The sequence below is a fragment of the Phaethon lepturus genome, unplaced genomic scaffold (assembly GCF_000687285.1).
Source record: "Phaethon lepturus isolate BGI_N335 unplaced genomic scaffold, ASM68728v1 scaffold13892, whole genome shotgun sequence".
NCBI classification, from domain to species: domain Eukaryota; kingdom Metazoa; phylum Chordata; class Aves; order Phaethontiformes; family Phaethontidae; genus Phaethon; species Phaethon lepturus.
Genome location: NW_010525657.1, coordinates 48681 through 74664, shown reverse-complemented (window position 1 = coordinate 74664; position 25984 = coordinate 48681). Strand labels below are relative to the sequence as shown.

At 40.0% G+C, this 25984-nt stretch overlaps 1 protein-coding gene across 1 annotated transcript in view; it reads right to left on the bottom strand.

The window, feature by feature from the left end:
* The window catches only part of LOC104616084 (WD repeat- and FYVE domain-containing protein 4-like), a gene marked incomplete at its 3' end in the record, with an annotated part of 74366 nt that overhangs the window by 22135 nt on the left and 26247 nt on the right, over positions 1–25984 (bottom strand). The window contains exons 13-32 of the mRNA XM_010282834.1: positions 21324–21538; positions 20323–20423; positions 19194–19401; positions 18843–18919; positions 17925–18143; positions 16702–16886; positions 14009–14240; positions 11813–11964; positions 11134–11245; positions 10829–11019; positions 9038–9190; positions 8523–8596; positions 7519–7680; positions 5765–5856; positions 4643–4742; positions 3620–3825; positions 2315–2484; positions 1643–1768; positions 1014–1175; positions 707–904 (exon numbers count right to left, since the gene is read on the bottom strand). Coding sequence (XP_010281136.1) covers positions 707–904; positions 1014–1175; positions 1643–1768; positions 2315–2484; positions 3620–3825; positions 4643–4742; positions 5765–5856; positions 7519–7680; positions 8523–8596; positions 9038–9190; positions 10829–11019; positions 11134–11245; positions 11813–11964; positions 14009–14240; positions 16702–16886; positions 17925–18143; positions 18843–18919; positions 19194–19401; positions 20323–20423; positions 21324–21538 — 3135 coding nt within the window. The remainder of the gene's footprint in view (positions 1–706; positions 905–1013; positions 1176–1642; positions 1769–2314; positions 2485–3619; positions 3826–4642; positions 4743–5764; positions 5857–7518; positions 7681–8522; positions 8597–9037; positions 9191–10828; positions 11020–11133; positions 11246–11812; positions 11965–14008; positions 14241–16701; positions 16887–17924; positions 18144–18842; positions 18920–19193; positions 19402–20322; positions 20424–21323; positions 21539–25984) is intronic.

The window sequence follows — 25984 nt, the reverse complement described above, 5'->3', positions numbered from 1 at the left end:
CTATTAGTATTACTAAGCTAAGTGTGCATCAGAACTCACATCTGGGACATCTGGACTATCGACAATTTGGAGCTGAAGCCTAAATTTTCCATTTTCCCTTTCTTCAGACTATTCTGACTCTTTCCAGTGATTTGAGGGGTTGAAATCCATAATCCAGACTGAGATGCTACAGCTTGCATTAATCTCTCCTAAAAGTGGAGACAGTTTTTTTTGGTTTATTCGAGCACTGAAAAGAAATTGTTGCCTCAAAAATCAGTACATGGAAATGCTCCATATGAAATCTTCTTCTGAAATCTGCAAATTCAAGGGCTGCTCTAATGACAAGCAGGTATTACTAAGGAAAAGGGAAATTTCTTCACGCCTTATTTCAATCTTAAACGTCGCCTGAAAAATGCCTTTGTTGTTGTTTAGTGGCAGCACTTTCTTAGTTCACATGAATGCAGAACAGGCAGAAAAGGCCTTTCTTCCTTGTTGAAAAGGTAAGAATTCCATTCCACTAAGTAGGCTGTCCAGATCTGCCAGGATGTCGTGCATGCTCTCTAAGAGCTGTGAACCCAGCCCCATCCTGGACTGTTGAAAATGCTGACTGAATACACCTCTTCGTCACTGTTAGCGCTTTTTTTACTAGGTGACTAGCAGGATACCTCCTGTCCTTCTACCCCCAGTGCAAGGTAGAGCAACAAAGCCTGATGACTACAAGAGAGACCTCAAGAAGCAGCTCAAGTGGATGCCCTTGTTTGTTTGCTGGGATGTTGAGAAGACTGTCCATCAGGAGGACTCGCACAAAATCCCACACTTGTTTCTTCGCAGGGTGTGGTAGGAGTGGGAGAGAGGAAGGATCAACACAGCCTTTCCCTTCAACAATGGCTGGGCCATCAGGTGTCAAAAGGCCTTCAGAGCCTCCCTGTGGAAGCAGACAGCAATGCATTTAAATTCATAATCTTGAAATTAATTTTTCCTCCTAGCAACCCACCTCTGATCTAAAGGGCTTGTGCTGGCCCAGAAGTACATACCTTGGGTGGTCCAGAATGGAAAGCAACCATAGCCAAAGTTTTCAAGAAGTCAGGACACTGCCACACCGGGTCCTGAGTATAACTGTGATAGATCAAGCACAGAAACTGGATAACGTTCCCTGGATAGGCAATCTCCCAGGAGGCTTCTGCATCTGCAATAGGCTGAACACAGACAAACATGCATCCAGTCAAGGCCACATTCCTCTCACTCATCTAAGCTTGTCCTTAGGTATTCCTAAGCAACTAAGCAAGCGTCACATGGCCACAAAGAAGCCAGGCAAGGCACAGGCAGCCAACTCCCAGCTTGTAGACTGAAGATACACCCAGTAAGAAAGGTGGTATATCCTCATCATTAAGAATAAAAAAAAAAAATGGGTAATGCTGTAAGATCCATCTCTGTGTTCAGAAGTTCTTAAACATGAGCCTATCACATTATCTACTATGTAACTTTATCGGGCCAATAGCTTTGCTGATGCTTTGAAGTCCCTGCTCACTGTTATGCTCAGTATTGGCCTGTGAGGGCAGAGGAAGGCTACGGGTTACAGGTAAAGACTGCCACCGACATCTGACACTCTCAGGCAGTTTGTTCTGCCATTCACACTGCACTGTACTTGCAACAAAATGCTTACCTTGTCCACAGTGACTCTAACCATCTGCAGCAGTAGAACAGCTGCCTCTGCACACAACCCAATTTTGAGGACATTCTCCGTAAGGTGGTGCTGCAAGATCCACTGCAACATAGACTCAAGATCTTTCTACAACAGGAGGAGAGATATTTCAGGAAAAGATGGGAATTATATATGATACATCAAGAACAATGCCCACTCTCTCCACACCAGAAAGAAAACAAAATTTACTTCCAGCGGCTCCTCCATCTCCTATTAAATATGTTTCCCCAGGATAGCACTAATGGATTGTCCTCTTCTGAAATACATATTTGGCATTGCTGGGGCAAAAATGCCTTATGGCTTCTCAGGACACTGAGGGAAAGTACCCAAAACCAGTAATTCTGAGATTTTAATGAGTCTTGACAATGTAAGAACAGAGAGGGAAGCTAATCTGAATTATCTTCTAAAGTACAGCAGTTAGATAGCATTTAACACCTGCATGAACAAGTTTGTTGCAACCACAAATTTCCTTAAATCAAAGTTAACTTTCTTTAAGTACGAATGACTAATTTTAACTGCCACAAAAACCAAGTAGGGTTAACTTGCCTGAGAATCCTCTCATAGAAAAGGCCACAAAATGCCAAAGTAATAAAGCAATAGCAGCTTCGTGCTTGTTCACTGTTTTTTTCATACCTTGGCTGGGTCAGGTGGTTCAGTCTGTGGCATTGCCAGAAAGAGCCCTGCCACGAGCAAGTAGATCTCCGGGATGTGGACATGATCAGTCAGACATCTTTGCAACACAGAAGTCCCAAAAATCAAGAAGGAGCCATTATCAGGCACTGGAGGATGAGTTTTTAAATTATCTTTAAAGGAAAAGCAAAGGAAAACATTCTGAGGAAGTGTCTAAAAATGAATGCCGTATCAGAGGAAAGATTACTGACCCAACTTTATCCTCATTTGTGGCCTGTGTCCCAGGCAACTCAAGTACTCTGCTAGGCTGCATTATCAACAGTTTACAAAACTTCGTCAGACTAACAGATAAAAATTTTTCCCACTATCACTTTTGTTACAAGAGATTCTCCCTGAATTATTCTTCTTCCTTTCTCAGAAGCACAGGTCTAGTTATCAAAAAGCAAGCTGAACAAATCTTAATGAAACAGATTTCAGGGTACAAGCTGACACGTGAACAACTCCCCAGCTTATCAACTGTCCTGATTTTATGCAAGACAAAAAGGCCCATGTCCCTGCAACTGCTAATCAGAAATGCCAACTAGCATGCAAGGGAGAAGCAATGCTTTCCACTCCTCAGCACAGAAAAGCTAAGTACTAGGACAAGTTAGTCCTAGTAAGATGTGGACCTGTTAGAGCGGGTCCACAGGAGGGCCACAAAAATTATCAGAGGACAAGATGGAACACTTCTCCTATGAGAACAAGCTGAGAGAGTTGGGGTTATTGAGCCTGGAGAAGAGAAGGCTCTGGGGAGACCTTATTGCAGCCTTTCAGTTCTCAACGAGGGCTGATAAGAAAAATGGGGACAAACTTTTTAGCAGAGCCTGTTGCAATAGGACAAGGGGTTTAGGCACTGGTTTTAAATTAAAAGAGGGGAGATTTGGGGCACTGGTTTTAAACTAAAAGAGGGTAGATTTAGACTAGATATAAGGAAGAAATTTTTTACAGTGAGGGTGGTGGAACACAGGTTGCCCAGAGAGGTGGTAGATGCCCCATCCCTGGAAACATTCAAGGTCAGGTTGGACGGGGCTCTGAGCAACCTGATCTTGTTGAAGATGTCCCTGCTTGTTGCAGGGGGGGTTGGACTAGATGGCCTTTAAAAGTCCCTTCCAACCCAAACTATTCTATGATTCTAAGCTTGTCCTAGAAAGTAATATCAATTCTTGGTCTACTGAGATCAGTGGGAATTCTCCTATCACCTACTTCAGTGATATCCTATCACTGAGCTGGATCAAGGGATTGTTTTGGAAGCATTAAACTAACACATACCCATTAGAATACTTAACCCCACAGAGCTGTTTTCCAGCCAGCATCCAGCTACTATCCCCTCCTTGAATTTGTTCAGTAGCAAACGATTGTGGAGGAAGCACAAAAGTAGCTTGATTCCTAGCACAACTGTGCTAGAGTGCAGGTAGCTTTGTGTGAACAGCAGAAACCAGTCTGGCCCCAGCGCAAAAAATGTCTCTTCTTGTTCCCTAGGACAAACAGGGAAATGAAAGCACATGAAAGGAGACATGGTGAAAGACAGAAAGCAGATTTTATGTAAAATTGTCTTTAAGTGATTTAGAAGCTCAAGTTTCTCTAGAAAAAAATCTGATAAAATATTTACCACAACACAGAATTACAAAGATTTAACAACAGGCTCATCCACACAGTTCAAGTCACTAAACCCAATTCCCAATTCAATTCCCACTAAATCCAACCTTATATTACTGTCAGACAAAAAAAAACTCATTAACATGAAGCTCATTCTGAGATAGTGTATCAATAACTGAGGTAAACTACATCACGGGCTAGAATTTTCAACGTATGAAATCCAAAATTCTCGTTTAAATTTTGAAGTCCAAGATAAGTTAACTAGTGAAAAAGCACAGTTCCAGCACCCAGCTCTATGAACTCTGCCTTTCAGTTATACAAACTAGAACTATAGTACCTGCATGTTCACGGTTACAATAGAGGGGTGCAAGTAATCCCACATTGGATTGAATTGATTTGTAAAGACAGCTGGGATTCCTTCAACCCTTGCAATGCAGAAGAAACAGCAATATCCGAGTTCCTCCTTTCAGACTTTTTCTGAAAACATGAAACTTTTTTCAAAATGGAGATCAGATATGTGATCTGATCACACATCTCTGTGAATGCCAGATTAATCACTGACAAAAAATAACTCTGAATTACTATTTTGTTGAGACTCAAATATTATTTGCATGTTTAGTCCTGGTCAAACACCAGTAGAGGAAATCTAGAAGACAGAGACACTTACCCACACCTTCCTAAATTGTTTCTACTTACTCAGAGGACAGATGAAGTTTGTCTGAGTGCATTACATCTAACAGCATCTTCAGTAACTGGTTTCGAAGCCAGATTGTCTTTCCAGATGTTTGGTTTAAGGCTACAAATATCAGAAAGTAATAAAGAGTAATGAAGAGACAAAACACATGTTCCATTGGTTTGATGAACAACCTTGTTTGTACCAGATTAGCCCAATGGAAGTGCTTATATCAGTTTTTTACAGAGCAAAAAGATGCAGACATCAAATTTTAGACATAATAATTCCTGCTAACATCAGAAATGACCAGTGTTCATATTGCCAAAGTCCTCTCTTTAGAGTTACTTAAAATTCATCCAGACTACATGTTGAATAATAATCCACAGGAAGTAATCTCAGGTTACCTAGAGAAGGAAATGTAAACAGGCAATCTGACTTGTATTGCCTAGCTGTGATGATGTCTATATATATATAAACTACAGTTATCAGTGTCTCCTTAATATAAAATATTGTTTAGAGGAGCAATAACCAATATAAGTCTCAACTGAAATATCTCAACGAAAGAGCCAACTGACTGGAAGTTCCCACTCACAAAGTTGACATAAATACACAGATACTTTAAAAGTTGCAGAGCTCCAAATTATTATTGGCTACAACTGTAAGTGTAGCAAAGTGTTCACAGGAAATTCAGGATGCCAAGTGAAATTTTATTCCTTGTAACAGCCCAGTACTTTAGTTTTGGGGCAATTTCAATTTAATGGCCTTCATCTCTGTATATATCTGAAATCCAACATTGTGTAGGCTCTGGACAATGCAGCCAAAGTACTGATGGCTTATTAGCAGAGAAAGGACAAAAGGGGAGGAGGAGGATCTTGCTGTAGGTCAGGCCTTCCTGGATATATACACAGTGAATGTCACTTCACTATTCTTCACATCAGGTCTTTGTAGAAAAATAAGTTTTCCCCACAGTTTCAGGTCACCTCAGTGCAGTCTGTCCCTTTCCAGATGAATTCATTTGAATTGTGTTTCTTCCTGCCACTGGAGGCAGAAGCACTGTGTTGCATTTAGGGTTCATCATGCCCTGAGGAAGAAGGGTAATACTTTAGCTATCTATCAGAACATATACGTTAAAGGTAGTTCCTCACCTTCATTAGGCATCTCAGCCACACCGTCCAGGCAAATCTGATTTTCATCCACAGAAGAAGGTTTCAAAGTGTAAACAAGGAATAATCCAATCCTTGCAGAGAAAGAGGGAAGCAGTTTTGGCCAGCAGACAGACAGACATTCATTTAATTACTTTGAGATTACATGCAGATCTCAATACTCATTAATGATAACTGTTAACAACAACCACTGGAAATTCTAATCACTGCAGAAATAGGAATGCAGAAGTTCATAAACTAGGAAGCAAATAAAAAGGACATCTATCTACAAATGCAAGTAATATCTATTCTACTATGGAAACATTTTTGTCTATGTCTTGATTTTAAAGGTCTTTCACCATGAGGAAAGCAATACTGAGTTAAGGACTGTATTGATACAAAAGATTCTGAACAGCCTGTGGCATTCAGGTATCCCTTATCACCATTTGGTTTCCAAGCACAGAGAGGAGAGCAGAGATACCTCAGCAGGTACCCAGGGAGGAGGACTGGCAATCTTATTTCACCTGTAGTTTGCTTTAACACATTACCTGGTTCTAAGGATAAATACCAAATACACATTTAGTGAAAGTGCGTGACCTCCCCCTGCCCACAAGAAGGACATTTTTTAACAGACAGAACATCACTTGTTCTGCAGGAATGGTCCACACAGCAATATCCATTAGATGTGTCAAAGGTCTGGGACCAGCAGGAACCCCAGCAGCTTTCAGTGCTGCTGAGAGCCTACTATAGTCTCTGGTCTTCTAGAAATGGAAGGATAGAGACTGTCTTTATCCACTTGCTCAGCAATCATGGGCTTGACAACCACTCAAATTACCATGGAATAACAAATCATGACATTTTAAGAAAAATGCTCATTCATACTCCTTACCACATGGCAAATTTGACATACTAAATCCACTACTCACATCTGTACAAAAAAAGAATAGGCTAACTCATACAAGCCCACAGTAGGAACATACATACAGGTAATTCCACAAAACAGCTGGCAAGTAGTAAGTTAATTTAGTAAGCCTACTTCACAGTAACTATTTGAGGTGCTCCTACTCCTCAACAGAGCTAAAGGCTGACTGCAGAAACCACAGGTTCAACATGCTGCTTTTTTTTCTACATTTCGTTTGGATTAAGAGCTTTAAAAACAGAGCTGTCATTTGTGCAGTGCATTTCCCCAGCATTAGGTGGCTGCAGACAGCACTGTGTGGACCTTCCTCAGTTCATAGGCTACAGGCTGATGCAACTAAGCTGGGAATATGAAGTGGAGCAGTGTTTACATTCTGTGGAAAGCAAACAAAGATTTAAATTCTTTGCTTCATGAAATCTTGACTGACATATGTTAACCGATTGAAATTCAAGAACAAGAAGGATAGTTACTGGTATTAATAAGCCAAGCCAACAGGATTGGGTACATAGTTGACTGGGGCCAAGTTGCAATACTATAGCAATTGCAATGTTTTAGGGGCAGGCTTTAATGAAATCAAATGTTAAGTACAGACTTCGAGTAGTACTAGTCATACCAGCAGAACTGTTTGTGCCATCATTGTAAGAGTCATCACTCAACCCACCCTCACACAAGTATAAGGTTGGACTGAACTCTTGTTTTGAAGGCATGAAAGTTTTTCATTGGTGGGGATTCCTGCAATTGCCAGAGGGAGGGAAATTCTACTATAGAGCTCTCTCCAACACTGGCAGGAGTATAGCTCATCTGCAGACTGAGAAAAAGCTGTAGACTTGATGATTACCTGAGAACATCCCTTGTGTTAAAGTATCCTTGCAATAGATGTGAGAGAATAGTGCAGGCCACAGTAATCCTGGAGTTACTGATTTCAGGATCATTGAAGAGGAAAATGAGCTTGGGCACCATTTGCACCTGGTAGGCAACTGCAGCATTCTGACATCCATCTCTATAAAAAAGCACAGGGACTATTAAGAGCTTTTACTGGAAAGAACAAAATTTGCTGGGTTTCAGCTAAAAGGATTCTCAGATCGCACTGATACTTTGTACCTTTGGCTTCTAATGTTGCCTTGGCAACATGTCAAACACTGTCAGACAAATTGAATATGTGTCAGTGATGGAGATCTGAAGACTTCTTTGTGTATTCTCTACTCTTCCCATCTCTTCCCTCACCCCTGAAAACTGCTGCATTTCAATGAGTTCAAAGAAAACAACATTACTGAATTTTCAAGCAGTAAGTTGGTGGTAATAAATGTTATTCTTGTAAAACTCAGCAAGGGACAGCAGACAGATCTGCATAGAGCTTTCTGGTACCAAAAGGGAGGAATCTAGCATCCTGCTCTACTCAGCCACTCTGACATACTGTGTCTCCGCAGTTACATCTAACTCTAGTATAGCTGATTAAGAAAGTATACCACAATTAAAAAGTCTTCCTGGGTTGTGTTTTGGTTTTAAACACAACTTCACATATATTTTTTTTCATTATTTCATACTCAATTCAAACATTCAGATTTCCCCTTCCAAGCAGACATTTTAACTTTCACTGTACAGCACTGGTTCCATGTGAACGAGGTCATCCAGATAGCTTTTCCCAGTCTGGCCCCCCAGTCATCTCAGGGGCTGATCAAAGCACTAATTACAGCCTTGAAAGAGCAATTTAGGAATGATTCACTCCCAGAGTCCACTGATTCCAACTAAGATTGGGCCCTTCATATCCACCTCACAGTGCCAGCTTCAGGTTACAGATGAGCTTGTCCCACATGTTTCTGATTCAAACACTAGCTTATGTACCTGGACGACTGCAAGATCTCCACAAGATGTGAAAAAAGAGCAAGGTCAAGATCCTCTGGTGTTTTCATCCAAAGCTGAAAAGAAAGACAAAGGAAAGCAGAGGTTTTACTGCTCTGTTAAGCAGAGCAGGTAGTAATCTGTGGCAGAAAACCAGTTACAAGTAGTTCAGGGAGGACAACATCATAAACTCTCAATTGTTTCTGCAATGACAACCTGTAGGCACTGGGAAATCCCTGCCAGTGTGAGTTGATACTTCTGAGCAGGGCCTGAGGAGCATGCCCTCAGGATCTGCAGAAACACTCTAGAAACTGCACGGGGGCACAGTGGGGAGCCATAGTGACAGAGGACCTGCCGTTCCAGGACCACCTCCCTAGGTGAGCCACGGTGTAGAAAATCACCACACGCCACCCCATCCCAAATATTGGATCCAGGAGGTGCTATGAATATTCAAAACCTCATACTATAAAGTCATCTTTAATATAGTCAAACACACAAAGTAACATCAACAGTTTTACCTCAAAGTTGCAGAGAACATACTGGAATGCACTATAATTCTTGATGACTGAGGACTCAAAGCCAAGCTCAGCTGTGCCTACTAGGGAGAACATTAATTGTAAAATCCTGTTGTTTAACAGCTGTGTCTTCCTCTTCAATAGATAGGACAGCAACTGAAAAAAAGATTTAATATATATATTCTGAGTATAAATCTGTATTTATAAACTAGTGTATAACATTATTTTTAATTCAAGACAAACACACAGTTTGCTTGGCTGTAGTAGTCATGCATGCATACATATTACATAAGCACCATGAAGAAAATTAAAATTTCAGTCCAGGCATAAAATTTCACACAGTAAGTGAAAGGGTAGGTTTCTGAAGGAGTTTGACAGCTCTGTGGCACTGAACAGGAGCAAAATACATGCCTTATGTTGAATGGGATTTACAAAAAGCAACATACAAATACAATTGTAAATAACCACAGTAGGTTTTCTACACTATTCTTCACGGATGTATTAGTTGCTTGCAAATGGTGTTAGTTTAAAAAAAAATGTGTTAATGTTGACCTCTTCAAATGAAAGACATTTGCGTGAAACATTGCTAATCTCTCAACTGAGTCTATCTTTAATTATTCAATGAATTCTTGATACAGTGAGAAAAATGTTCAGGAAGCCACAACATTTTTAATAGGTTGTGAGGAATAGACATTCATTAGAAAATAGATATCAAGACACATTTTTATTAGTTGGCTGTTTAAAAAACAGGTTCAGACATCCAAAGAGCAAAACCACTCCATTGCAATATGATGATCCGTCATGTGGAGAGAACACTATTAAGCACAAAGTCGAAAGGAACAGCTTGTACACAATCTGAAGGCTGGCATTCTCCTACAAGAAAGGATTGGGCAAGCAATATCTAAGTATGATAAATACATTCATATGAATTGGGATCAATTTATGAACAATTCACAAATTGGGAAAAGGGAAAGTTTGTAATAAGTCATTCATGAAACCCTCATGTTAAGATTCTTGTTTGGAAACATCTCTGTTAAAAAGTCTTCTCTGTTCCATAAGACTCTGCTTAGCCTATACAGCATAAAGTAAATGATACTGGACTGAAACTTCACACTTGAGCCTTAACCTTATTATATATACACATATAGTGCTTAAAATTTGCCCTGGTTCTCCCAAAGCCCCGAGTCAACCAAACTCTTCAGTCTGCATAGCTTTCAGGTTTGAAAGATGTGTTTAGGACAGATGTAATCAATATAGCTGGAAATCCAGACAGCACTTATTTATATCAGCACAATTTCTAATACACAGTGAAAGCTGAGCCATAGGAATTCATTGTCAGCCCTACACTGGGCAGTCTGTAAAGAGGAACCTTTGCCTGGATAAGCCAAGGGGAGGAAGCAGACCTGACTGAGAAGTGGTTTCTTGTGGGAGGGATCAAGTGTGTTGGTAAAAGGTGAAGGGTGGGTCAGTCAAATCTGCTGTATTGACTTTACTAACTATAGTCATCTTAATATGGTCAGCATGACACCTTCCATTATTACCAAGTGGCTTCTGTCCTCACCTTCCCATAAGCAGATATACTGTTACAGAGGTTCCCAGAGATTATAAGCACAGGATTTAGACTGTAGACTGTAAGACAGGATGTAGCACTATCCTATACACCTCTCTCAAAGATCTCATAACTTACAAAGTTCCAACCGTAAGGGCTGATAGCCAGGATATGCTTGGTTCACCTCCATTAATAGGTTTGGGGATAAGACTATACCCAGAAGGAATTAACAAAAGAGTATCTACCTGGTATCCACCCATGTGCCTCATCAATTTCTCACTCATTGGGCTACTGTTCAGGATGGAGTTCAGGACTTTGACAGCTGCATACATAGTGTGGTCATCACGGGCCATTGCAATGAGACCCAGGAGAATGGCAGGGCCTCCAACGAAGTTCAGGCTAGTAGCTGCTGGACAGGACTGGAACACTCTTACCCCTAGGAAATTGCAGCGTTACTCTACCAGGAAGTGACATGGACTAAATCTATTATTGGACAGAGAAACGCCCAACTCTTAAAAAAATCTGAAACATTAAAGCATAGTGCATTTACCATATTGGCCCACAGCAACTGACCCAATAGTCCGCAAGGAACCCGATAGGTGTCCAGCAATATTTTTAGCCAGGAATATTGGAGTTGAACTGTCCCGAGAGTTAATCCCAATCTAAAACAGATAAAGACAGACATCCTAAGAAAAAATGTAGTAGTATTGGGCAGACAAAAAGTAACGAACAGATGCTCTAATCCTTTAGATTATTTTATTACTTTTAGACTATGAAAACCATTTTTTCCCCTTCAAAGCTGTTTGTTAGGACAAACATTCACCCACCTAAAATATCACACAACCCCATTACTTCAACAGGTCAGTAGGCCTGGCATTGGCAAGAATGTTAGAATAGCATGTGAAAGGTCATCGTGAAGGCATTAAGAAATCACAGACCGAAACAAATTATCATTAAACCTGAAAACTGTGGCTTCTGTGGCCATAGTTCTGTTGCTCTTGAAATACAAGAAAGGCTTTTAACATTGTGGTCACACTGTACAATTTATTCCTCTCCACAGATGAAAACAAAACCATGAGTAGAATGGAGTTAAGCAATGGAAAGAGAAGGCGGAAAAAAAAAAAAATCACTAAAGTTACACAATTAAGACAAAGTCACAAACTTTGCTGTAGGAAACCAATCAGAAACAAAGGAAAATGTGTTTAAGACAAATGAGGGAAATTTATGACCTCTTTAGCAATCAGCCGGCCATCCACTTCATTGTACGAGCTCTTTATATCTTGGACTGTAGTGAGACATGAGCATGTGGCATTGATTCCAAAAGAAATCTTCCCTTCTGCCACCAGAGGTGCGGGATTATTATCACTGTAATGGTCCTCACCTAAAACAAGAGATTATAAACCTCTGAAGAAACTTTCCATGCTCAACATGTGAGACAGGAGAGAGGCAGATGAAAAATAAATGGAGGAAACCGAAGTTTAGATAGGAGTTGATTTTGACTTAACTATAATCAGCAAAAAGCCCTCACCCTTTGCAACACAGTCCATGGCAGCTTGCCAGCCTAAGACCCAGTAGAAGACATGTTTGCTTTGTCTCCTGTGGTTACTGCTTTGTGTAGATCCTACATACTCTCCCAGTATCTCATGAAGGGCAGAAAAGTCCAGCATAAACCTTTCTTTGTCCACACAATATAAAAAAACTTTCTTGGTAGAGAAAACATTTCAGAGGTCTTCCACATTACTGGGAGCTCTCATGTGTACTAGGAGCAAGGATTCATGTGGAAGAAAAAGAACAGATGGAAAAGTTCAAAGCTCCCAACTCACAACATACGAGAAGCTTGTGTAGCAGTTGAACGATTGATTGAGATTCTTACATGCTCTTCTTTAAAGAATTTTCTATTCCTGCTTGCACTTGGAAAAATTATGTGTACTTTTTTAAAAAAGAAATCTTGTATTTTGCACAATTTTATAGACTGGGAAAACAGCTGATTTATGGAACTGTTTACTAATGCTGATGACATAGCCCTTATAGGCAAAAAGAATTAGCACATATTCCACATGAAGATTAGCTAGAAGTAAATATCCCAAGACTGTGTCACCTATTTCCCTTCCATGAACCTATGGCTAAGCCTCCACAGAGCTGCTGCTGCTTAGTAAGAAGCAATGAGATACTGGTGAGATGGGACACAACACTGCTGAAACAATTGAACCTGCTGTTTGCAACAAGGTTATAAATCCACTTTAAAGAATAAACCGTAGTATTTTGGGGTTTTGTGCTGAAACTTTAAGTCAAAATTTCCATTAGAAAAGTTTCTTTGGGTGTTTTGATGGAATAAGGAAATGTTAGGTACAACTTCCCCTCCCTGGCCCTGCCTCCAAAAAAGAAAAAAAAGAGAGTCAGTGGGGTGGGGGGAGAGAGAGCAAGAGAAAGAGATCATTTGACAATGATGAGATCAAATCTTGCATAGTGCCCTGTGATTTCCCTGCATCAGGACATCGCTAGACAGATGGACACAATCCATGCTTAGTACTAACGTTCAGCTGGGGAGACCAGTCTGCAGACAACAAGCACCCCAGACCTATAAAGACTCAACACTTCAAAAAACAAATCCTTCTGACTTCTATTGGTAATATTTTTTATTTTAGGGCTGTATTTTGATATAATTTCTCTTTCAACATGCTTGACTTAGAAATTTTTTTAGTCAGCAAATAGACAGCATTCGAAAGAAGTACGTTCAGCCAGTCTTTGCACTTTGCTTTAGGCTGGAGCATCACCAGGGGGCATTATTCTGCTCTTTTCAAATGGGAGATGACCATCCCATTTCATCCTGAGCTCTAGTACACGCATGAATGCACTACTTGTTGAACAAACTGTAATCAATAACTGAAATGTTTTGTCTGCTTGTTTAATAATTGAAGCTAACAGTAGACTTTAGTTAAAAAGCCTCTTCATTAAATGGAATGTAACTTACTCCCCTATCCCTCTCTCCCCTGCAGGCATTTGCAGGGCAGAGAAGAGTAGTCATCTGCATTCCCCTACCCCTCTGCAGGCATTTGCAATTAAAATGATGATTCTTTTTCTGTCATGTTTTTCTGTAGCACCATAAATGCAGAATGTCTCAGTTACAAAGCTGCTGCTTTAATGCTTGTCCAACAGAAACTACAATCTTACATCTCCTCAAGGACATGTTATCCCTCTGCTCTCCAGCTCTCTGCTGCTTGATTCCTGCCCTTCTTTTTCTGCCCAGTTTACAGTATGTTACAAGATCCTCATGGTATCTTACTACAGTCTTGTACAGCTCTCAGTAACACGGAGTTCCAGGCTTTTAGAGTGAGCTTTAGGCACAGCTGGAATACTAATAGCAGATAAGAATAAAAAGATCATTGCCCTAACAAACAGCAACGGATATGAGAATTACTACATACCTTGAAGCTGTACTGCCTGGAAATTGCTACAGTATTGTGGGCCAAGCTTATTGATCACCTCCATGGTTTCCACAGAGATAGCTTCTTCAAACAAGTACGTAGGGCCAAGGCGCCAGGTCAAGGAGGACTTCTGTTTCCAAATTTGAGGCGTAGCTATGTACCCATAGACATCAATAAAGGATGAGGGTTCCATGGAAATACAGCTACCTGGTAAGGGCTGGAGATACTGCATCTACAACAGAAAAAGAATTCACTGCGGGGACTCAATACACTCACGGTGCCTTAAGGTCTTGTCTCTGGAAGGTACTGCCTGTCCCCTCTTTCCTCAATGAAGGAAACACAATGGTCTGTTCAGACAGATACACTGCTTAGAAACTTGACTTCCAGAAGTATCACAAACATAAGCATTTTGGAAAGTTCAACCTGCTTTTTGTTCAAAAAACACAGTCAAAATCATTTCAAGTGTTGGCAAAGAAAAACTCTATCTTGACCCCAGCCTTATTTTTCCTGTTCTTAACTTCATAACTCAGATTGTGACTTTCAGAAGTCAGAAAGACACTACAGATTACACCTTGTACTAGGCACCTAGAGAATAAACAGTTTGAATAAAGGGTCCAAGTGCATCAGTTCGCTTCAGTGAAAGCGAAATAGATTAGGAAATTGGACCTTTTTTTGGCATCAAAATAAGGATTCAGAGTCCTAAATGGAGTGTGGACCACTCTAGCAGGAAGCAGTTGGAATTTTTTTGGTACAGAGAAACTGTATTGCATTTCAGGGCTTAGCCCTGTCTTTAACAATTTGCTGTTAGGGTCACAGACTCCTAGCATTTACTGATCTCTGACTACTGAGATGTAGAAGACAGGGCTGGTCAATTAATATTGAGGCAGGACTTGATACTTGAGTGAACGAATTATTAGGCTTGATACAACACAGTAACCCACCCTGAACACACCCCCCAGCTCAACCACCCAAAAAATAGCTTTTGGTATTGTTAACAACCTTTGTGCAATTCTAATTTCTTACACAATCTTTTCTTCATTGTACACATCAAGATGGAGGCTTACATCATGTCAGAGACCCCAGCACTGGGACCATCTTTTATTTACTAAAAGCTTGTTTTATTTATTATGAGCTGTTTCACTGTATGTTAAACACATTTGCTGTGAATTCTTTAATCAATTGCAATGCTTAGGCCTAGTTTTATTGATGACTTTCAGTCTCATTTGAAGGAAGGCAAGTTAAATTAAATTTTCATTCTTGAAATGGATATAGGTCCCAAAAGGCATTTAGGAGACAGATCATTTTTCTCAAGTATGGGAAAGAGAATATTTGGAATTAAACAGGTTGCTTTTACAAGGGAAGTATAAAACACACAAGTGAGCTTTGCATGTGTTGAGATTAATTTGAAATATGGGAACAACAAGGAAGAGACCAAGGTTACAAGTTTCATTTAATAAAAGGAGTCTATTCAAAAACAAAAACAAAAAACCCCCACACCAACCAGACCTGCAATAGAAATAGTCCGCATTTTCAACATTGTCAGCCTGGAGCATTCAAAATTCAAATCTCAGAAATAATTTGAGATTGACTTCAAAACCAGGAGCATGATAATAATGATAATATAAATCAGGGGCTCTTCTCATTTATCCTGTAGACTATGAACTCTTCAGGTACATTTGGATTGCTTTCTCATGATATCTCGTGCAACCTGAAACTTACTCCCATGCAACAAGATGATCACAGGAAATGGCACATTAGGGGAAATACTAGCTACACCAACATTTGCAATGAACTCACGGGTTGATATAATTGAAGTTTACAAATTCCTCCTAATTGAAACATTTCTTTCATTTCTATTAACTTCAAAAAGGAAGTATTATTTTAATTCAAGAACTATCTCACACACTGAACAACTAACCTGGAGGAACATCTATCTGTTCCTGAACATTTAGAGTGCCAGTAGGAAAAAGGCCACTGGTTCATCAACTGATTATTTTATGGGTGTAACAGGAAGAGGACAGCTTGAAACAAGCCCACGCAAGATGCTTGAGAAAATTCCATCCATCTTGGGATTCTTGCAAAGAGCTAGCCACAGAAGCTTATTTCTCTGTGAGCTTTCCCCTTTTCCAGGCCTTTCTCAAAAGTGGAGGCTCCCTACATAACTCATCACCTTTGTAGGTTTTAGCCTAAATCCAAAGCACCTTTGGTTTAGGGTTCTCTGGTCACACCTTAATGTTATGTACTTTTTGTAGATGACAACTTCTGAAAATCTTGGATGTAAACAGAGATCTTCAAAATCACTAGTCAATTCAGAAAACATTGGCCTGAGGGTACAACTGAATTTCATCAACATAACCCTGAGCTACCTGCAAACTAGGTAACCCCAACTCTCAGATGAGTGTAACCACTCAAAATTGCCCTGGTTATCTGCATGCTGAAGGGGGAAACTAGTTCAAAGCATCAGTATAAGCTGATAACATGCTTCTGAAAAGCAGCACAAATACACCCTAGTTTGTATGATTTCTGACTCCACTCACACACAGTGCAGAGTGGCACATGCTATGTATGCAGATCACCATGCTTTGAGTCTCTCAGGTTAATGCTGAGAAGTCATGGTATGTGCAGGAGGAGGTGAAAGTGAAAAGCAATGAAAGGCAAATGTCAGGCACAACACCTGTGCAGACAGCCTTTACCTTTGCAGAGCCAAGCATCTGACCATTTATATAAGCTGACACAATGCAGTTCTTCTTTGCTTCCTTAGCAACTGTCACTGTGAGATGATGCCACTCGCCGGTGATGAGCAGCTTGCCACAGCCAAATTGGATCTGCCCTGGAAATGGGGAGGGATTTAGGACCTCACCCTCAGGTTCCATGATATCTGTAACAGCAAAAACCGGGGGCAGTCAACAGAAAGTCTCTCTCACTTCCCTCCACCTCTGGAACAGAGCTATCAAATGTGACACAAAGAGCATGACTCTGTGGGCATAGAGTGATTTGGTGCTATTCTGTTCAATGTCTTTAAAACATTCCCTGATGGGTCCATTATCAGGACCTGAGACTTGCACAGCTTTCAAGATCCCTCCAGCATAGAATGTGCCATATTCCCAAATAACACCCGCTAGCTTCCTCAATACTGCAAAACTAGACTGAACTAGGGCAAAGTCAACATATTCTCTGAGAGAACCCCTCAGGATATTCACAGAGTTAGCTGACACAGAAAAAAATTCCTAGCAAATTCATGAGCTGATAAAACTCTGTACATCAATTTGTAGTTCTTATGAAAAGAGGCAAGCTGGGATTTTTAACATCATCTAAGGGAATCCTAGCACTCACACAGCATCAGTTGTGCATGAAAAAAATCCCAGCTGCTATTCCCACCCTCCTCTGCAATGTTCAATCACATTCACATTTGAAGTACCTACTGTACTCAAGGAGAAAGGGAAAAATGTAAAGAAAAAAGATTAATTTGCTGACATGATAGAAAACATTCTACAAGTGAGGAGAGGAATCAGCTATTTGATTAGGAAGCTAGATCACCCCCAAACTCCTTAGTCCTTCTCTCCACACCTGCCTACTGCTACACAGAATAGGCAGGGACCAACTGGTTCGAGTCCAGTCCCCACAAGGGCACACAACCATATACCTGACATTCAGAAGTTTTCCTTAGAATATTTATAAGTTTTATCATATATCACAGGCCACAAAATAATTCTCAATGCCTAAAGCAAAGTTAAAGCTGAAATATGACCAAGAATTACAATTACAACAGGCAGCCAGAAGAAAACCAAAGACATAAAAAGTCTCATTAATGTCCCGGGTACTTATAAGAAGCGTTTTGTTAATGAAAAAACTGTTAATGAAAAATTCCAGATAATCAGAGGACACAGCACTGCAGCTTGACTGGTAAGAGCCTTACCTAGTGGCTGGAATTCCACTTCTTCTGTGGAAATGACCAAAGAACGGTCCTGCGGGAAGAAGCTTACTGAAAAGCAAACAAATTCTTGCTCTGTTCTTGACATATGTCTCACAACTGTGAGAAAACGGAGTGGGTGACTGTTGTGCACCAAGCCAAACTTGCTAACCAGAAACCAGCAGGAGAGAGTCAGGCCGCTTGAGGGAGGGAACATTCTGGTGCCTGTAGACAGGAAACAAAAAAGCAGTAAGGGAAGTTAGTTCCCCTGTGTAGACATTAGGAAACTGCTTCCTGTTTCATTTATAGCCCAAACCATATAAGAAACAATATTAGAATATGAGGTTTAATTTCTGTTCTATTCTATTAGATTTCATTGCTTATCTTCAATATCATAGAGACTGCACATGTGAGTGTGTGCATGTGTATAAATGACCTAAAATTGACTGATGAGAAATAACTACTAGATCTCCATGCCACGGAGTTCATCAGTTGGGAAGCACTGAGCCAGAAACAAGTTTTCTCAAAGTTCCCAAAATTCAGGAAGCAAGAGGTACAGCCATTTCCCAGTCCACCCAATAGAGGATTTTTCTCTATAGGAGAATCCCATCTTATGTTAAGTGACAGTTTCTATTCCTTCCATGGGAGATTACCCTAAAATCTGGTGGCTCTTACTCGTTTCAGCCTGCTTTAAGTTTGTATTGCTAATGTTAATGATAATGCATCACACTATTAAGCTGCATCTGATACTGCATTTTGGTGAGCAGTCTGAGTTACACACCTCAGAGCTGCACTGGGACACAAAGATTGAAGTGTATTGAAACAACAGCTTATTTGCTACCATTTCTTACAAATGTTAAATGATTTCAATGGGGCTGAAAAGACAGTGCTTTCAGGAAGCTGTAGATTAGTCAGAGTGCTTACCCACGCCAATTCCTCCTGAGACAGATTGCTCTGCACTGGGTCCCATGACAGTGGCCAAGGTAGGGAGGTATAAACACCTACAAAAGCAAGCAAGCACTCATTCATCAGAAACTTAAAGTCATCCCTGAAGGTCACCAGTGACTTAATACTGCAGAATCATGGTAGCAAGGCAGAGTCTAGGCTATCAGCAATAAGACAATAACAAAATATTTTGGCAACATTGCTGCAAGGCAGGCAACGATAGGGCACAAGGATTGACTAGGATGGAGAGAGAAGTAATTAGTTGCTGTGTCCAGAATAAGGGCTTGGAGACTGCAGAGCAGCTAAAGAGAAAAGCAACAGCAGCAATACCCGTATCCTTCCATGGACATGTCAAACTCCACAAATGATGGAGCCAAAGCAGTGCTGCGGAGCTGGAAGTTTCGAGGTGACGTCATGGAGATGAGACTCATTGCAGTCTGGAGTGCCAACGCAGATCCCTTAGACACCCAAGAAGAGCTGCTGACAGGTACAACTGCCTGAGGATCGGTTTTATTGTCCACCATGTCTTCTTCTGAACCTACGAGATCAACATTGTGCCTAAACAGATCCATGTCTGCAATACTTTTTTCAATCACAGGCTTTGCCCGTATTCAATTCATCCAGCAGCCTGGAGGAACCCTCAGCAATACACAAAAATATTACATTGAAGCAATTCAAAACAGAAGGCTGGCAGGAAAGATGAGCTTACAGAAGTGATAGCCATATTTTCTGCCCACACATCTTCAGGCAACTCTGAAGTTCACCTCTAGTAAAAAAGATTCCTGACCCATTGGTTCCATTTTTCTTATACACAGACCATTCAATTCTGCCATAACAGAATAATTACATAATTACAACCAACACGTGGTAGAGGATCTGAAGAATGACTGCAAAGAACATAAATCCAAATTTGCACCATGCCGTGTCAGGTGTTGCATAGGCATGAGAACAGTTTAAACAGCAAATACTACTACTGTAGCTTTTCACCTGCAAAGTATGTTACAACAAAGACAGGATTTGGATGCCAAATGGCCTGTATAAGCAAGGAAGAATACCAGGATATCCTAGAGATTACAAAAACAGTGCTCTTTAATTAAATCTTTATTCTATATCTAGCTATAAGCCACAGGGAAAATATGCTGCAAACACAGGAGACACTCCACTTGGTTTGGGGAATATGATTAGTATTTTCATAGATCACTTCCGTGTCTGAGTCTGTATCAGCATCTGGCTTCAGCACACATATTATAATTTGATCTCTGCTGGTGATTACATGAGCTCCCAGTGTTGGTCAAGTACCACCCAACCTGGGTAATACCCAGTCTAAAACATCCAGGCATACTCCACCTTTACTGTGACTGTCTTGGAGCAATCTACTCCAACAGCAGTTTCCTGTCATAACAGAGACATCTATAACCCAGCGACTGTATGAGCAACAGGCTCTTCATTGTGTGCTTACCTCCATTAGCTGAATCATTCCCCCGACATGAAAGGGCCTCAGTCTTCTTTGTGCAAGGTCTGAAACATAGTGGTGGTGAACCTCCCAACCAAAGAAATTGCCTAACATGAAAAAAAAGAAAGCAACCACAAAAAATTAAAACAATCAAGCCAGACACTTTGGAGTCATAGCAACCATGCAAATACAGCTCAGTCCTCTGGAGACCAGCTTTCTTATTGGATACCAGATTTTAAAGACAACCCAATAAAACAGAAGGAATGTTTTCCATTGTATCATCACAAATATTTGTTTTGCTTTACACTTCCCCTTTCAAGATTTTCCTATTGAAAAAAATCAAAGGTTTCTTATCTTCAGCAATACTTTTGGATACTACTAATTTTTCAGAAAAAATCTGGGGTTTTTTTGGCAGGGTGGGGTGGGGCTTTTCGGGGGGCGTGTGTTTTTTTAAAAAAAGAAATTCTGTCCCATTTTTTAGTAAAATAAATTCAATCTTCCACTTCATATCCAACTTCATCTGCACTTTGATCTCAATTAGGTACCCTCACGCCTAGCACTTGTTAGCATTAGAGAAGAAAGTGCATCCTCAAAGTAGAAACAACAGAGACTGAGAAAAGAGCATGCTTTTTATTTCTGCGTCTGTCATTGACGTGGATCCAAGCTAAAAGAAAGTTACTTTTACTCTTTGGGAAACAGCTTCTCCATATGAATTTCAAGAGAGAATAACCCCAACTGTTTTGCAATTACTTCATTTGTTACCTTTCCTAAATGGCTTTACAAGCCCTGCAGAGATGATGCAGCAGAACAGTCATACCATCTTCAGTATGTCATTATAGCATTATACCCTGTGATCAATATGTAAGTAGTATTAACTGACACTTGAAACAAAAGGCAAAGACTCTTACTGAATTAGAGCACTATATGTAGTACCCAATTATTGCACAAAATTTGCAAAAAATTTGCACCACTAAATCAAATCAGTTCCATTAGATATAATCTGATACCTTAACACATCTGGCTCAATAGCCTGTGACGCAAGCTTCTCAAACACTCTAGTGAGGGGTAGATGCAGTGGATGGCTCTCATTGCGGAAGGCATCCTGACAGGAAGTTATGATGGTACTCAGCAAACCAGATCCACACATCACCTGGCGACTCTTCTCTGACTTCACCAGGGACAGGATATGATCAACCACAGCACATTGTATTTCCTGTGAAAGCTGAAATGGACACAGAACTGAAGTCAGTGAGCTGGAACTAAGTGATTTCCTCCTGCCCCCCCCAATTATCAAATCTCTGGGTATAAAATTCTAGCCCAGAAAAGAAGCCTCTAAGGCCAGAGGCTCAAGTGCAACTGCATGGCTGTTCTATAAAGCTCTGCACTTGAACAGTGTGCATATATCCAAGTAGATGCTCAGCCATTCACAGTTGTGCTTTCCTGCCACAACACTACGGTAGTGAAGGATGAGAACAATCATCTCATTCAGAAGAAGGGACCACCACCAAGGCCAGGTTATTAGGCATAAGCTCCAAGGCCAACACAGTAACTCAGAATATATTTAACATTAAGCACTTGGAGAGTCATATTGACATGATCTAGTCTTCATTCTAAAAGCACTGTTCTTAAATAAAAACCATATCTAGCAATATAATGAAACAATTTTAAACACTTCTCTACATGTTTTGCTGACTTGACGCTTTACTTTGTTATTGCTTCTTAATGGTCTCGAAATAACTCAATTCTCATAAATTAGCTTTAGAGTAATTTGTTCCCAATTAGGAATGGAGCCTACCCTATTGACCTACCTAGATTTCACACAAAACTAACTGTGCATCACATATTTAAATGCAACTCTTAAAGATGAAACATTCCCCACCCCCAAGAGCTCTTTGCCTTTCTCATATGCTCTTCTAGGAAATAACCTATGCAAACTCTTAAAGAAAAGGACAACAATGGTGAAAGACATGCAGATTAGGACATTGGGATTTGATTTTATAACATGAATGAGAAGCAACCTAACTGGATTCAGAATTAGCTAGCTTATTAAGAGTAAGGAGGAACTCAGCATCCAGACCAAACTCAAACCTGTACGGGACAAATTCAAAGCCAAGAAGCAATTTGTTTTCAAAGTGCTCAACAACCAAAAGCCCCAACTGCAACACTTAGACAATAATACTAGCACATCCAATGCATATTGTTTTTGTAAACTCAACTACTATTTTTGATATCTGAAGGGCGAGTTTGGATAACACTTTCTTCTCTTTGAATTACTTCATTCTAGTGACACAAGTTTCACTGTGCATCTCATTATAGACAGGAATCATCCACCAGACTAAACTACGCTATTCTTCACAGAAAGGCACTTATTGCAACAGTGTATCAAAGATTGACTTAAAACTTTTTGTATCTTTTAATTATTATTTTAATTCATTTTTGACTGGATGCAGGAAAGTATCTGGATGTATAAAACCACATGAAAACAGAGAAGGACAGAGGTCTTGGTTAAGTGAAACTACTGGTTTACTGTGAAATAAATTCAATAAAAGCATAATAGCATACAAAAAAATTGACTGTTTTCATTAGCTTAGCAGCTTTGTCAATAACCAGTATAGCCTTGTTTTGAATAAAATGTGCTTTCTTCATGGGTCTTAGTTCCAGTAAAATGAGATTTTAGTGGAAATATTAATGGTGGCCAGGAAACCAGGCTGTGTGTTTCTACATGCATGCATTGATTTTCTTAACACATATTACTTGCATCATGAATCAGGATATTGAAGGTGCAGTTAGAATGTAGTTGGAATCACAGCTCTGCCTCAGATTAGAGTCTTAAGAGCAAAACGTCACCTACAATTTGCTGAATCTGTTTCATTTGTTCCCAGATTCTTGTGCCTAACAGCACATAGTTTCAAAAGTTGGTAGCTGCATTTAATTCACTTATTCATCTTCAAAATTATGCTATGTTTAAGATGAGCAAGAAATTTGAACCTTTTGCAGTGGGGAATCATTTCAAAACGATGTAAGTTTCTTAGGTTTAAGAAAGATACAGCAATAATTCTGTGTGCAATTGCAAAAAACAAACTTATTTTTCAATCTCAGGAGCACCTTTCTTGAAAAGCTAGCAGCCCTTCATAGAAAATTAGAATTAACTTCCTAACACACCACAGAGATTTAGTTTTACTAATGAAGAACTCAAGGCATCGAACCTTCAAAAAGTTTTAAGTCACCCAGGATTTTAAATCATGCTTTCAAGGGAAAAGGTAGACATCCATCAGCTTAAAACCCATTGTCTGTAAATTCACTTCTGAAAATCATCTGTGCAATCTTTTTTTCCTTAGAATGTTATAAAAAATTATTCATAATTTTATCACAGCTCAAATTCCTGATGCATAGTTCCCAGCTGCAAGAACATTCCCTTTCTATCACAGTATTTTGCTGATTAACTCTCACCCACTGACCTTAACAAGCAAAACTTAGCCGACAGTAGGTATAACCGCTTTTGCAAAGTTACAAAATAACTTGTGTTGATGCACTCCTTGCAAGTAGACAGGGAAAAAAGCACTATGAATGGCGTGAACTGTTTCTACTTTTCCAAAAACATGACCTAGACAGGGTCTAGCTAAATGCTTCATATAAATTATACCATCTCCATCGGGCTTTTCACACTTCCCCTTGGTACAGCTTGTGTGTAAGAGAAGCTACAGAGCTTTCCTCATATGAATACCAGGGCTACTATTACGTTCTAGAGAAAATATACTAGGAAGTCCTGACCGTTTTAAGACAGGCAACAAGATCTCTTCATAATGCTAAGAATCATTTTGTTAATTCTGGTGGTCTGACAGACCTCTTTCTCACCAAATTACATTTAGTTGCAGTATTTTTTGTTTCCTCCCAATATTAGCTGAATGCAGTGTCTCCTTTCTATTCTCTAAGCTAGTGTGCAGTGCTAGAATGTCTCATGTTCATCAGACACCTGAGAGGAAGGCAAAGGTGTCTCTCTGTGCCACCTTATAAATGATATGATTACATGAAAAAAAATACAAAGTAGAAAATTATCGTCAGTATAGTTAGCCAGAATTTTTGGCAGAGTTCCTGTCTCTCCAATCCAGGGTACATTACCAAGACTTTAGTGCAACTTCAGAGACACTGGCTCCTTTTTAAGGAGAAAGTGAATAGCAAGAGAAACAGGACAAATAAAAGGGCAGGCTGTGGGTTTGGAAGCACAGGAGGAAAATTGCTTGGTCTGTATAAACAGTGAAAGCTTCAGAAGCTGGTTGATCAATTACAAGCAAACTTCTTACTAAAAGCCCAAAAATAACCTTGGAAAAGAACATGCAGACGGGCTGTGCATTTTCTTTAAAAAAAAAGTAAAAAAAAAAAAGGTTGTGCTGTAATCAGAACAGGCTCAGCAAAGAAAAATCCCCCAGGAGACAAGACTGGAGAAAAGCCTGTAGGAAAGTGCTCAGGGGAAAGAGCTGACCTTCAGCTACCAGCCCAGGCTGGAGGACCCACTTGCCAGGGTGTTTCTAGTCTCCTCCCTCTTACCAGAGTTCTGGTCCATTCTCCTTTCCCTTCTCCCAAAGCCTTGGCTGCACAACCCAAAGGAGATTGAAGCTCTGGCCAAATACCTGAAGAATTTCCTTGTGCAGATAATGCAGTGTGGTAATTTAGGAATTCATTGTGACATGAACAGTTACATTAGCAGTGATACTAGTAATATATATCTGAAGGCAGACAAATCTCAAATGTCACACAATCTTCTGTGGACCATTTCTAACTATGTCAGAGACCTTTTCAGTTTAAAAAGAATTTACATTTTTAAGAAGTACAAGTACTTGGCAAATGTTATGCTGTTAACATCTGCAGTCAGAACAACTAGTTTAGGCTAAATTTAAAACAGGGATAAAGGTCTTTTAAAAAGGTGCAAAGTCCTTATTGATGCACAATGTTTTAATTTTACAACAGTGAATATGACAGCAGTTCATCACAGGAGTGACATGAATAAAAATAGAGAGGACAAATCCAGCTGTGGAAGCAATGATATTATGTAAACAAAAGTATAGATAATGTACATAATGAAACATGTGAGGATTTTTTTGTCTGTATTCACAGGAAACCTGGCAGGATGATGACACAGAACTGAACCATGCTTTGATTCTCTTCTCAAAAGTTCTTTTCCTTCCATTACCCAGCCTGGTCAGATCTAGGAGATCTCCTTATCTGACATCTCAAATGGAAAAGATCTGGCGTGGCACTCTGGAATCTTAAAAGCCACAGTTCCAAAATACCAGACAAGGATGAGATATGCCTGAGGGGAGACTGAATATCCTCAGCCACATAACTAAAGTGGATGGTAACCCGTCTCACTTGTACTTAGTTTTTGAAACATGTGACAATGTTATCTTTCATCACTGAACAGGCAGCATGTTAATAAAAGGAAAATACACCTTGTATTTAGTCAAACTGTAAGCAGTTTGATGGGAACTGGCTTAGTACCTGGGCTGGCTTAGTCCTAGGCATGAGCAATATCCTCTACATACAGTTTACTGACTCAAAGACTGTCTCTTGGCGGGCGGGGGGGGGTGTTTTTTGGGTGTGTAAGTTAAGGCTTTTAAGCAAATTTTTATGCCCGTGTGACCTTTAAATGATTTTTGATCATACCTCGGAA